Source organism: Zophobas morio, unplaced genomic scaffold, assembly GCF_036711695.1.
Source record: "Zophobas morio isolate AGI-343-1 ecotype UQ-CSIRO unplaced genomic scaffold, CSIRO_AGI_Zmor_V1 ptg000049l, whole genome shotgun sequence".
Classification (NCBI taxonomy): Eukaryota; Metazoa; Arthropoda; class Insecta; order Coleoptera; family Tenebrionidae; genus Zophobas; species Zophobas morio.
Genome location: NW_026972154.1, coordinates 2335081 through 2348967, shown reverse-complemented (window position 1 = coordinate 2348967; position 13887 = coordinate 2335081). Strand labels below are relative to the sequence as shown.

General features: G+C 33.4%; 1 protein-coding gene across 2 annotated transcripts in view; it reads left to right on the top strand.

Annotated features, from left to right (window-relative positions):
• LOC135142706 (fatty acyl-CoA reductase wat-like) overlaps nt 1-1900 on the top strand; it is a 32210-nt gene extending 30310 nt beyond the window's left edge. For both annotated transcript variants that reach the window (XM_064074454.1, XM_064074455.1), the window contains exons 4-8: nt 273-418; nt 498-607; nt 689-994; nt 1048-1228; nt 1315-1900. In XM_064074454.1, coding sequence (XP_063930524.1) covers nt 273-418; nt 498-607; nt 689-994; nt 1048-1228; nt 1315-1672 — 1101 coding nt within the window. In that variant the 3' untranslated portion in view covers nt 1673-1900. The remainder of the gene's footprint in view (nt 1-272; nt 419-497; nt 608-688; nt 995-1047; nt 1229-1314) is intronic.
• Nucleotides 1901-13887: the final 11987 nt, after the last annotated feature.

The window sequence follows — 13887 nt, the reverse complement described above, 5'->3', positions numbered from 1 at the left end:
AATGAATGATCTTATAGTGAACAGAAATAAAATTAGTACTTAGAATGAGAAGCAAAGAGTATAACAAAGAAAATTTTAAAAAAGCTATTCCTGGTGTCCCCTTTTTTTTTCTCCTGACCATAGTTGTATTGTGGTATTTCTTTTATTATAGAGGATTTCTGTTCCTATTTTTCCTGGTTCCTTTTTACGACAATTATGCACGTTTTGCTCTTTCCTAGCTTGTTTTTAAGACAATTAGTTTTGCCAAAGTCCATATATTTAATTATTTTCAGGCTATGATTTACGTATCTACAGCATTTTCGCACTGCGTTAGGAAGGAAATCAGCGAAGTCTTCTATCCACCACCGATTGAGAGCCACAAGTTACTATCTCTTTTGGAATCTTTAGATGACGACAAATTGGACAAAATTACACCCATGTAAGTTAAAAACATCTAAGTTCAACGTGACTTTTTAAAAAAGTGAAAATCTGGTACTAATTTGTGTGTTTTTTTCCAGATTGCTGGATGACTACCCTAACACATATGTCTTTACTAAAGCGGTAGCAGAAGATGTGATCAGAACCGAAGGAAAAAGCTTACCGGTTGCGGTACTTCGACCATCTATAGGTTAGTTGTAGAGAAAGTAAAACACGAAGTTAGAGATAGATGAATATAAGATAAATCTATATACAATGTTTGAATTTCCAGTGATAGCATCCCTCAAAGAGCCCGTAGCAGGATGGATCGACAACCTCTACGGAGCCACTGGAGTACTCGTAGGAGCTGCTATGGGTGTCCTAAGAAGTCTCTACGGCAAAAAGGAAAACAGAGCAGAAATGGTACCAGCCGACTACGTCATCAACTGTGGCCTAGCGATTGCCTACGACGTTGCTGCGACAAAAACTTTGAACGAAAACAAAGAGCAAAACGGCCGTGAGCCTCATCACGTCAAATTTGAAGACCAAGTACCCATTTACAATTTCGTCAGTTCTGCGGAGTCCCCAATTACGTGGGGTACTACCGGTTTTTTTTTTTACTTTAACATATAAACTATGGTTTTTTTGTAGACGATTATACCAAATTGGCTGAAAGACATGCAAAGCAAGTACCGAGTCCTCTCGTCCTCTGGCATTACATATTCACGTTGCGGTCTTCGAAACTGCAGCATCTAATTGCAGTTTTCTTTTTACACACCATTCCAGCATATTTGGTGGACTTTATCGCCGTTTGCTTGGGCAAAAAACCTATGTAAGTATTCCAGTAATCGAATAATCCTTGGAAAATGATAAATGTCAAACAATCTTTGTATCGTAACATTATTATTATTATTCCAGGTTGGTTAAGGGCTACCAAAAGGTGCAGAAATTCACCGACGTCATAGGCTACTTCAGCTCTCGAGAATGGGTCTTTACTAATGACAATGTGCAGTTGCTGTGGAAAAGGCTATCCACACGTGACAAGGAACTGTTCGAGTTTTCAATGAAGAACTTCAACTGGGACAGTTACTTTTACACGTATGTCCGAGGTGCCAGAACTTATTTGCTCAAGGACCCGATGTCTACGTTACGAGAAGGAGCCGTGAAGTACTACAAACTGATGGTGCTGCATTACGCGCTTGTAACAGTCCTATGCTTAATTTTGTATAAAGGTTTGTCGCTATTGTGCGGATTTTTTTTGAATGTTTTATTTTAAATGTTACCATGTGTTAAGTAGTTAAGTGTAGGTTGTTTATAATGTTATTTAAGATGCAGTAAGTTGAAATAACTGGCTTGCCATTGTAACCTCAGCAGCGTAGGGAATAAAGACGTGATATTGTATTCTTGACGCATATTACACAAGTGATTTACAGAGGTGTATACTTATGTTTTTGTACCAAATTTAAAACGTTACCTTAAAATAAACGCTAGTGAATTTACGTTACTTGACGTGTTTCATTAAAATTGATGGAAAAACAATTTAAGCAGTCTTTAAGAAAATAAATAAATAAGTAAACAAATAAATAAACGGCACAGTAATTTTTAATCAAAAAACCTTTTTTGAGTCATTTGCAAATAAAAGAATCGTTACTACCTCGGTAGCTTTCAATTGATAAGAGTACTTCGTTCCGATCAGTCAAAGGTGGTGAAAATAACTAAACTTGTGGAGACCGTGAAACGAAATAAGTACTGAAGAAATGGTACCCATAAATGTTCAAAATGAAGAAATGAATTTCGCAGACGACGCAGCAGTGGATTTTGAATATGGGGCAGTGGATAATCATGAAAAGAATTTCGAAATTAACAGTGGGGGTGTTTGCTTCAAACGACTTTTTCTTCCTCCAGGGGCAAAACAAATTAAACTTAATGTCTATAATTCATTGAAAGAAAAAAAAGTAGTGCTAGAAGAAAAATTCATTGAAACAACAGCTGAATATACAAAAGTTCCAAAGGAACGAGTGGATAAGGGAGTCGCTCGAAAACTGAAAGTAGAAGAATATAGGTACCCTGTAAGAAAAATCATTTATGATGGATATAAAAATAATGACGTGCAGACACTGAAATATATTCAAGAAAAAATTCCAGACATTATTGGATTGCAGTGTTGCCTTGAAACAATTCGAACACTTCTACAAAAATATGGGATTTGATTATAAAACAGTGGATAAAAGGCATGTGATGAAAGAATCAAAAGCAATAAATGAATGACGGTATACTACCTTCGTGAAGTAGTGAAATTCAGGAAAAAGGACAGAAGCATTATTTTTCTATATGAAACACGGTACGATTCGCATGACGTGTTAAAAAATGGATTGGTTGATAGCAATTCAAATTGTATTTTAAACGTGCCCCGATTGAGAAGGCCAACGGATAATAATTTTACAATCAAAACAAGGTTTTATTCCGAAAGTTCTGTATGTTTCCTGGAAAAACAATAAGAGTGTGGAAGTTGATCACCACGATGAGATGACGGGAGACATATTTTTTGAGTGGTTTTCCACTAACCTTCTTCCAAATTTGTCAACCAACAGCATAATTGTAATCGATCACCCAAGTTATCATTCCATTCAGGCTAGAAAAATTCCAAATTCCGGATCGAAAAAAGAAGAAATTAAGAAGTTTCTTGAAGAAAATTATTTATATTACGAAGATCACTATAACAAAAAACAACTTCCAGAAGTTCTTCACACAAAAGAATTTAACAAAAGCTATGTCATCGACGAGGAGGCAGCGATTTACGGTCATTATGTTCTGCGGTTACCTCCATATCACTGCGACTTAACCCGATTGAAATGATTTGGTCCCTATTAAAATCAAGAGTACGTTGAAATAACAACAATCCAAATTTTAGTGACAGTGCCATCGACGTAATTAGGGATCAAGTAAAAATAATTGGTCACAATGAATGGTTCAATTGCGTTAAAAAAGTCTACTCATTAATACAAAGTGTCTATAAACATTATTCATACATCACAATACCAGGGTTAGGTTGTGTTTATAGTAAGATGGAGTCCACTTTAAACAATTTTTGTGAGTTATTAAAGTTTTGATTATAACAAAATTCTATATAGTACGATTAGAACATCATCTCTTACAAACGATACAATTCTTTAATGTATTTAAATAAATTGATCGAAGGCTAAGTATAATCCGACAAATCCAGTTCTTTAAGAAAATTATAAAATTTGATTTTACGATTTTCGCTTTGAAATATCCGCTGTAAAATAAAACCAGCGGCATAAATAACACCCCGCAGCCTCTCGCCGTACGGACAATGTAAAATATATTTAAAGCACTTAACTAACGGGATAAAATGTCCTTCAGCACTAGGTAATAGCAATCTGAAGTGTTTATTTATGTGTATACATCGAAAGAATGTCATGTAAAAATTAGTTTGATTTGGATGAGTTTGTTTTCTCAAAACAGAGGACTAAAATTATTAATTAAACCACAGTCAAACAAAATGTTCTGAATATTATAATTTTTATTTTATCATTATTGTACAGCGTGTTATTGAAAGGTACGTAGAAAATAAAAAAAGTTCAAGTAAAAGTGTTCTCCTTTTAGAGATAAAAATTATTAAAATTTATGTCCAAATTCGTTGTACGCCTCTGATAAAAAGATCATCTCTCGTTTCTATAGCAACATTTAGTCTTGACAAAAGTTTGATTGTTACAATTGCTAGGATTTACTAAAATAAATTAATTTTACCTGTTTATATTTCAGTGGCGGCCAAAAAGGTTGGATAAGGGTTAATTTTCTCCTTATAATTTTGATAACACAACATAAGATTTTCAGACTTCTTAGACTTCGCGAAGAACTGTCAATTTTGTTGTACGTAACTTCCAATAACACCCTGTATACAGACGTGTGACCAATAAAAAATTTGCTATAAACATAGATAATACACAATGCAAGGGGAAAAGAAAAACAAAGGAAAAAAAACGAAAGCCAAACTTGGAATCGAACGCGCGACGTCGGGTCCGCATTCCTCAGCCTTAACCATTAGACCACGACCGGGATGCCTTGCTTTAAGTTTTTGCAAAAATTTGGACGGTTAGGGAAAAACTCAAAGCGAGTTCGTACACCACACTTATAGGAGTATATTGTTGTATAACAGTTAAATCAATCATAGAGTTCTTTAAAATGGCGTTATCAATGATTGGCAAAATTTTGGTTAGGATTTAACCACCTACATGATATTTGATATTTCTAATATACGTATCTACAAAACTTGACAGCAATCGGTTCATCAGCTTCGGAGATTACGTGTCTAATAAAAATGGATACAGACACCAGACCGACAGACAGACAGAAGTGGTCATTCGTCAGATGGACTCGATTACTATAGATACTTCCTTAACTTACACTCGAGAAGTAAAAAATAATTAAATTTTGCGTGTGCTGGGTGTATGAATTATTTATAAACACCCTGTATATTCCTACACCAGAAAATGATGCCAGTGCTAAATGGTCTCGATTCCCTAAATTCAATATACACAGTAGGCGGTGATTTCAAAATGAATCTTGGAAGTAAAATAGAATAATAATTCACTAAAAGATAAAATATTTGATCTTACAATATTTTGACCAGTATTAATAAAAAACATACTGTTAATGCCATTAACATATCAATCGGGTATAAAATCGTCTTTTGAACATGGGGATTTTACATTCTGAAAATTTCAAAATTGATCTATAACTAAATGTACGCTGAAATTATTTTTGAAAAATCGGTCGACACCTATTTTGACAGAATTTCCCTCCTCTTTGAAGTACAGTCTAACAAATCCTGCTGCTTTGAAAAATGATAAAATTTGATTTTGGGATTTTTGTTTTGTAATAACGTCGATAAAGCAAAAACCAATGGCAGTGCGGGGTTGCGAACTGCAAGGGTTGCGTCCGCACAACGGCGGACGATATAAAATATTTTTAAACCAGACAACCAAGTAGAAAAATGTACTCTCAGTAATTACATACTAACTTCGAGTGTTTAAGTTGATGCTTTGGAAGAATTTGACTATAAGAAACGTTATCATTTTTTCAAGCATCAGCCGCTGCATACCAGAAAATTAAATTTAATTCATTTTTCCGCCTCAAAACACAGGTGAGAACTGATTAATTAATTAAGCTTCAGTAAAAAAAGTCTACTTGCCTTCTCGAAAAACTGTAATTATCGTTCTATATACGTCGGGTAAAAGCTCGGAAATTATTTTTTTTATAAACTGAAAGAGGTCTTATCATACTGTCGACTGTACACACATATGTGATTCAATTAACTAACTTGTAATACTAATATTACAAGTATATAAAGACCTAATAAAGACAAAAAAAAGCTAAGTCTTATCTCGCTTACACAAGCAATGTCAACTACCAACGCCACATGGCAGTTAATAAATACCGAATGTAATTCACAATAATAAATCTGACATTGACTGTGACGGATCCAAACGTTACTTTACCTCAGTTGCCGAAAAATTGTCTAAGACGTTTACAGATAGTAATTTAAGTTACAAAAAATATTTGGGAAAACTCCAACGATCATTTAATTCCCTCTATCTTAAGCCAACTACGGAGTATGAAGTTAAGAGGATAATCATGTTACTTAAAAATAGCAATAGCTATGACGTCTACAACCTTAGCAATACAATAATCAAACATACAGTAAATATTGTAGCAGCACCTCTATCTGAACTTATAAATAAGTGCCTCGCAGCACCAAATTTTCCGGATAAAAAGTGTCTAAAGTCGTACCAACCTTTAAAAAGGGCAACCAGACAATTATCGGCCAATATTAGTCATCTCAGTATTAGGCAAAATATTTGAATATATACTTTATGAAAGATTGGTTAGTTTTCTTGAAAAATACAATTCGGTTTTAGATCTGAAAGAAATCATCACCAACCACGAAGATGGCATTAATACGGCGCTGACTTGCTCGATCCCAGTAAGGTGTTTCACTGTGTATCACATCCCATTCTATTATTCAAAATGGAATTTTATGGAGTTAAAGGTGTACCATATGAACTTTTTCGATCTTATCTAATGAACAGAAAACAGCAGGTTATGTATCAGAACATGCAATCTGATTTACGTGAAGTAAAATTTGGTGTCCCACAGGGATCAGTCCTAGGTCCCTTGATTTTTATTTTGTATGTAAAATAAATGATCTACCTGTGCACTGAAATTTGACGAAACACATCTTATATACGGATGACACTACTCTCATTTCGACTGATATCAATATCAACATCGCTAAAAATAAAGCTGAAACAAATTATTTAATTTGTTTAGCATATCAAGCAAGATGCTGATATTTATCAGCATCTTGCTTGATATGCTAAATAATGACAAAACAAAAAACATCATTTTTCCAGCTAACAGAAAGTATCTCCACAAGTACAATCACGTCAAATTTCTAGGCGTAATTCCCTATCGTGGCTACGTATAATATTGGGAGTAGGAAATATACTGCCATCACTTTATAAGGGGCGGCTGGTGCCGGGGGGCGCAAGGACACGTGCCCCCCCCCCCCCAAATTACAACGTCTAAAAACACCCTGGACATAGCAAAGTAGTAATTTTCAATATTTAAAAAATTAGCCGGAAATTTGTGTCATAATTATCAAAATTAATTTTTTTATCTCGCTCCACTTGTATGAAATGTATCAAAACTTACTTCCACTTGCATCTAAAGATCTGTCTTGGATATATGATATGTTATTTCTGATGAAATGCTGATAAAAGCCCGGCACAGAGACCGAATGGACCGAATCATGGCTGATTTAGATGTTTTTTTTTACACCGTTGCCATGGAAACTACACGTCGTAGCCGCCTGATATGCGCCTGATACAATTGAATTGTGAGCCCGTTGCGACCGTGCTCTGGAGGATTGAGTTACTATCGCGGGTTTTAATTTTCATTCTGCGTTAACACGTATGATAAATATTCTTGGATAATCTTCTAGGTAATACAGACATTTCGAAACAACTAGATACTGCTTATATTAATAATATTCGGGCACAACGCAAGGGTCGACAAAAATCGCCATATATTACGCCGATTGATAATGTGCATAAAATTTTGTGGAGTACTTGAATTTGCTATACGTGGACATGACGAAAGTAGGGAATCACAAAATCCAGGTATATTTCAAGGTCAGATTGATTTTATGGCTGAATTGGACTTTATCAGATGATTTGAAAGAAGCAACGATTTTTAAAGGAACGCCCAAAAATTGTCCAAAATGAACTTTTAGATGCCATGAACACTGAAGAGAAAAAGGTATGTGGAGAAATCCTTTTTTTATTTTTATTGAATGTATTTTTGTATTTATTTCCGTCACACAATTTCGTCTATTAATTGGTAATAACAACCTGTTTTATATCTTCATATTTAACTCATCAATCAAATTGTGTCCCCCCATTTCAAATTGTCACCATCCGCCGTTGCACTTTATATCTATAATTGTCTTATAATCGTGCATGAGAGTAAAGACGAAATTGCTACTAACTCGGATTACCATATATACAATACCAGACAAGCAAATTGGCTCCGTCAGGCTAAATATTTAATGACAAAGAGTGTAAGAAATTCTCTGAACCTAAAACTTTATAATGTATTACTTGGGCACTGGAAAATAATTACTACCTCTAAATTTAGGATTGTTGTAAAAAAAATATTTTTAGTTATTGTTTCTACTCTGCCGAAGAATATTTCTTGTATTTTACAAACATTTTTTTTTGAATTGTGTGTACAGTCGTAATTTCTAATGTATTGTCCTCTCATTACTATTATTGTATATACTCGTATTATGTAGATATGTCCCAATTATGCATGTTTGACCTGCCACAAACTGTTTGTGTTATTATTATAGTAATGTGGTTAATAAATATTATTATTATTATTTATACTCCTACACTTGTGGTCTACTGGTTTTTGGGAATGATTCATCCTATTTTTTTAATTGATAAAATCTCAAGAACGGTATACCTACCCAAGTGTTTTATTTTTAATATTACAATGCACGTGTCGGAATTTGCATACGTGTTTTGCTGAAATAATATTGATCGGAACATTTTTCAAGCGGAAAACTTACTAAAAATACAGGCATCACTTTACCTTTTAGCAGTGCATTTATATTTTTGAAGCAATTGTTACATAATCCGTTTCCAGTGTGAGACAATGCCTCAGCAATGATTTTGCCCTGTATTTTTATTTTTATTATTTCTTGCGTTGATATAGCGCTGATCTTCCACCCTTGTATTCACATTCATCTTTAGCATAATTTAAAGGCATATCAATTGTAAAATGTTCTTTTTTTAACATATTATGAATTTTGGACTGCACATCTTTTTTAAAACAATGATTAAAAGAATTTCATCTTTTATAAGTTTGTGCTTTTGAAAACTTTCAAAATTTTTCACACCCCGTGTTCATAACATGTACCACCGCTTAATAAGGCCGCCAACCTTAAAGTTTCAGTGATTACAAAAATGCATCTGAATTTTTTTTCGCGCAAAAATAAAGGTGACTAAGATAGAATATAATAAAAGGTATACCGAATCTGCGAAAAATAAACCAAGAATCCTGTGGAATGTTGTTAAAAAACTCACGCAAGAACCTTTCTTTCAATAATGATGTGTACCATATTATGTTCAATTATATTATTTCAGTTATATTGCCAATCAACTGATTCCACACATTACTAATAGAAAAGCTGTGCATCTAAAAAAATGTCAATAAAAAATTTGTATACGAGACGCTAAATTAGAAAAAATTGTGTCAAACCAAAAAAGAATCGTTTCTCGGACAACTGTGTTTCGCGCTATTGCAACTAGAGCTGCCATCTGGCGTTGAAACCTGACGTTGATTTGCAGCAACCTTTCTAAAATAAGGTGCACACATGGTTGCCTACCATTAATTGTTAATGTTATTTATTATTTATTTTGTACAGTTTCCTACAATGCACACACTAATAACATGAAATTACAGATAAGTACTCCCCATATTTTTTAACATTCGCATGTCAACAAATATTAATTTACCTTCACAGTGCATAAATATATGCATCAATAAAATTTAAAATATCTTGCTTATATAACGACAGTACGCACTATGCTCGTCCGTCACGTTTTCATGCCATGATTTGTTAAATACTTTAGATTTAAGTGGTACATTTCCATTGTTGTGCAAATTATTGTCACCTTAGCGACAAAAACAAGAAGTCAAATTTTTCCGAAACTCGGTATTTTTGTTGGTATTGTGACAACAATAATTTGCACGTAGGTGACATTCTATTCATATATGTAACATTTAACTAAAATTTGCAATAAAAATGTTAAAACGAAACTCTGCCACGTACTACATTGTAAATAATAATTATTCAAATCTAAAATAAACCATGATAAAGAGCGACTGCTCCCACCCATAAATTAAATTAATTAAGTCCGCTTAATAAAATAAAAATGGGTCCCACTCTGTTCATTCACAAATCACCAGTAAAACAAATTTCTCAAATGATATATTTAGACCTAATTTAAATGATTAAATCAGAGCCACACCTTCCCACCGAAAACGTTCGTCAATTTATATAATTTATTTATTGCAAAAATACTTCCAATTTCCCGTCATTAATCTTGTCACAAATTTGTACCAATTGAAAATTCGACTAGTACAAGCGAAAAAACTTAATATTACATATGTAACATTACGTCACCGACAGGTTTCACATGCGTATGTATGTAGAGTTTAATCCATGCTGACAGCGATAACGGCATAAATGTCAACACAACGAACTCAAAAATAAATCAAATTTGCGACCTAGCCGGTTCTGAGCTTAAAAACAACCCTTGACAGAATAAAAATACGAATTTCTACTAGTAATAAAGTAGTTTTTTTACGTAAAATTTTAAAGAAGCTATGTAAAAAAAATGTATTACGGTATCAATTTGAAGAAATATGTTTTAAATTTTGTTGAAATTTTCCCATCAAGTATTTCATAAATCAATATTTCAGTTACATATTTGTAGAAATTTTGGAACGCGGTTTTCACCACTGTTTTCAGCTTACAAAAGTTTAGAAATCGTAGCAGATATATTTTCGACTTTAGTTGTTGGAATTGTATTTCTGGAGTTTTGTAAGCTGGCAACAGTGTTAAAAACCGGGTTCCAAATTTCCTTAAATAATAATTGAGATATTTTTTTAAATTCGTTATTAATTACCTACTCCGGAAAAGCAAAACAATTTCAGGTGAGGTTAATTCAATAATACTTTGAAATGATGTCGATTTTTAGAGATAAATAATAATAACTTTTACTTATAGACATGTAATATCTAAATTAATATTACTAAAGTTTTTAGGAAATCCGTTATGTGATCTCGTTACCTTTTTGTTTTGATTTTGGGACTTTTGTTTTTATAGGATATCCTTTATATGTAAAATTAAAAACGAGAGTGAAAGGATTATCGAAGAATGTTTTAAGGTGAATGAATGATCACTTCTTTGGCGGAAACAAACGTTCAGACAGACATTCTTTGGGCAATCTTTATTATTTTATTTTAATTGACGCTGAAAATTTCAGTGTAATCGTTTCAGTAGTTTCGTAGATTATCTGTGTACTAAATTTCAGGCCGGAAAGTATTGTAAGAGGGTCATTTTGATGAATGTCTAATTTTTTGACGTTCCACAACTCCAAGAATACGAAAAGACAGTTCGTGTCTCTCTGTACTTTGTTGAAAACGTTATCAAACAGGTGCAAAATCTGAAATGGGGGGCCACAATTTGAATGATGAGTTAAATATGAATTCGCGCAGAATAAAAATGAAATCCCGCAATTGACTTACTGCTAGCGGTCATTGTTCGAACAGGACCCGATTCCAGCCAAATACAGCGACTAGACGCACGGTTTCCATGGCAACGGTGTTAACAAAACGTCTAAATGAGTCACGATTTGGTATCGGCTTTTAACAGCACTTCGCCATCAACATTTCAGATTTTATATTCAAGACACAATATCTTTAGATGTAAGTTTTGATACATTTTATACAAATGGAGCGAGATAAAAAAAATTGTTTTCATAACTGACAAATTGGTTTTTTGGAACGGTATATTTTTTGTTCTGATATCAATAAATTAAGTTCTAATATACAGATTGTTCTGTTTTTTAAGTGTAACAAGCAACTTAGTTTTTTCAATTAGAATACCCTATATATTTTTACATATTCTGATCATGGTAGGATTCTGATTGTCCTCTTCTTAGGTTTTATAATCAAAGTTTATTTTTGAAATTTCGATGGAACGTTGACATGTTATTCCATTTTATTTGATTTTTTTATTAATTGAAGGGTTTACAAAAAAAACACAATGGTATTATTTTTAAAATCTGGGTTACAATATTTTATCCCGAGATACTGTACTTAATGTTTTTATTTTTTCTGTCGAGACGTTGGTGTTTCTGTTACAAAGGTGAAAGCTGACAAATTATTAATTTTAAATATAGAAAAGACTTTCCAAAAAGAAGGAACAAAACACACAGAAAAATGTAGTTATTTTATATGAGAAAACTATAATATCAATATTTGAAAATTGTAATATTCCTAACATACATACAAAAACTGACAACAATCGGTCCAGTAGTTTCAGAGATTACATGTCCAATAAAAATCGACACAGACGCTAAACAATCAGACGGAAACGGGTGACTACTTCTTGCGTATTGAATTATGTGAACTGGAATATAGAGATATGCAGGTGTCTCAGATAAAACTCCGCGAATTTTGATAGATCATAAAATTCCGATTACCATGACACATTCGCGGAGGTTTATCTGGGACACCTGTATATCAATATAATAACATTAATAATAATAATAATAATAATAATAAGAAAGTGGTGGGTCTTAAAAATATATGTATATCATAAAATTACGATTATCATGACACTTGTATGCATTGTCTTAGTTTTAACTGTAAACAATATAAATGATCTAAATAAAGACTAAAGAGATGTATCAAGTTTAGTGCTGTCGAAAAAGCAATACAGACTCCGCTCGATGGCCAGCTCGCAAGCCAGATTTAATGACCTTAGATTTATCTTTGTGATGACACATAAAAGACTTGGCGTAGTTGCGATTGCTGCATGATTAAGAAGATAAAAAAAATTGGTCGAAAGTTGATTCAAGAGAACGTCCCTCGCTCCTGAAGTAGAATGAAACATAACAAATAAACACCCAATCAGATTTAGGTATTTAACTCGTTACTATGAAAATTTGTAATTTAACACTTTTTAAATATAACAAGTTTTTACAAGATTAATAGAGGCAAAATCAGTCTTATCTTAGTAAGTGCTAGCCCCGCCCACCCACCCTTTATTTTCTTATAGAGTATATGTAATTTGCCAAAATAAGTCATATTTAAACACATGTAGAGGCAGAGTAAAACGCTTCTCGTCACGCGTGGAGTCGAATTGCGGCTCTCTGCATGATTCGCTCGTTGTAGAAAGAATTGCGTCACTTGGTGTAAGCGGGGAACTAAGTCATCAATTTTATAATAATCTTAAAACACACATACAATTTCAAAATAATCGACTGGCTGATTCCAGAGACGGTTCGCATAATAAAATCGTCTACAGAACGCCTGCTATCGTTTGAGAACAAAAATCTGTCAAGTATCGATGCATTATTAAACCGACGCCAAATAAATATTGTATATATTATGTAGTACATACCAAGATAAGATCGATTTGGACAAATAACACCCTCTAAGAAAATAGAGGGCGGGTGGGTGCAGTTAAGTGCAGTTAATAGAACGAAGGTGGGTGGGCGGGGTTATTGCCTGTTTATAAAGATTCAGTAAAGCAAAGTAAAACCTAGGCCCGCCCATCCACCCGTACGTTTCCTTTTTTTCTTCTGAAATAAGAAATACATTTTTTAAACAAGTTTTTTAGTTCTTTATATAGAAGCAGTTACGATTAGCGTTTTTTTACGTTTTTGATATACTAGGTTATATTAATTTCCACTCCCATTCGACAGAAAAATATACATTTGCTAAAATAAATCTTATGTTAGTACTAGCCCCGTTTACCCGGCCTCTATTTTCTTAAAAGGTATGTCATTTGCTAGTACTTGCTAAGATAAGACTGATTTTGGCAAATGACATAATCCACTGAAAAACTTCAGGGTGGGTGGGCGGGGATAGTACTTGCTATGATAAAACTGATTTTGGCAGATGCCATACCCTCCAAGAAAATAGGGTGGGTGGGCGGGGCTAGTCCTTGCTAAGATAAGACTAATTTTGTCCAATAACATATCCTCTAAGAAAATAGGGGGGAAATCTAAAAAATATGAATGCAATGATAAATTACAAGTAAGAACTCAACATATTTTACATATTTTTGAGATGACGTTATCAATTTCTTGGGGGGAATAAACA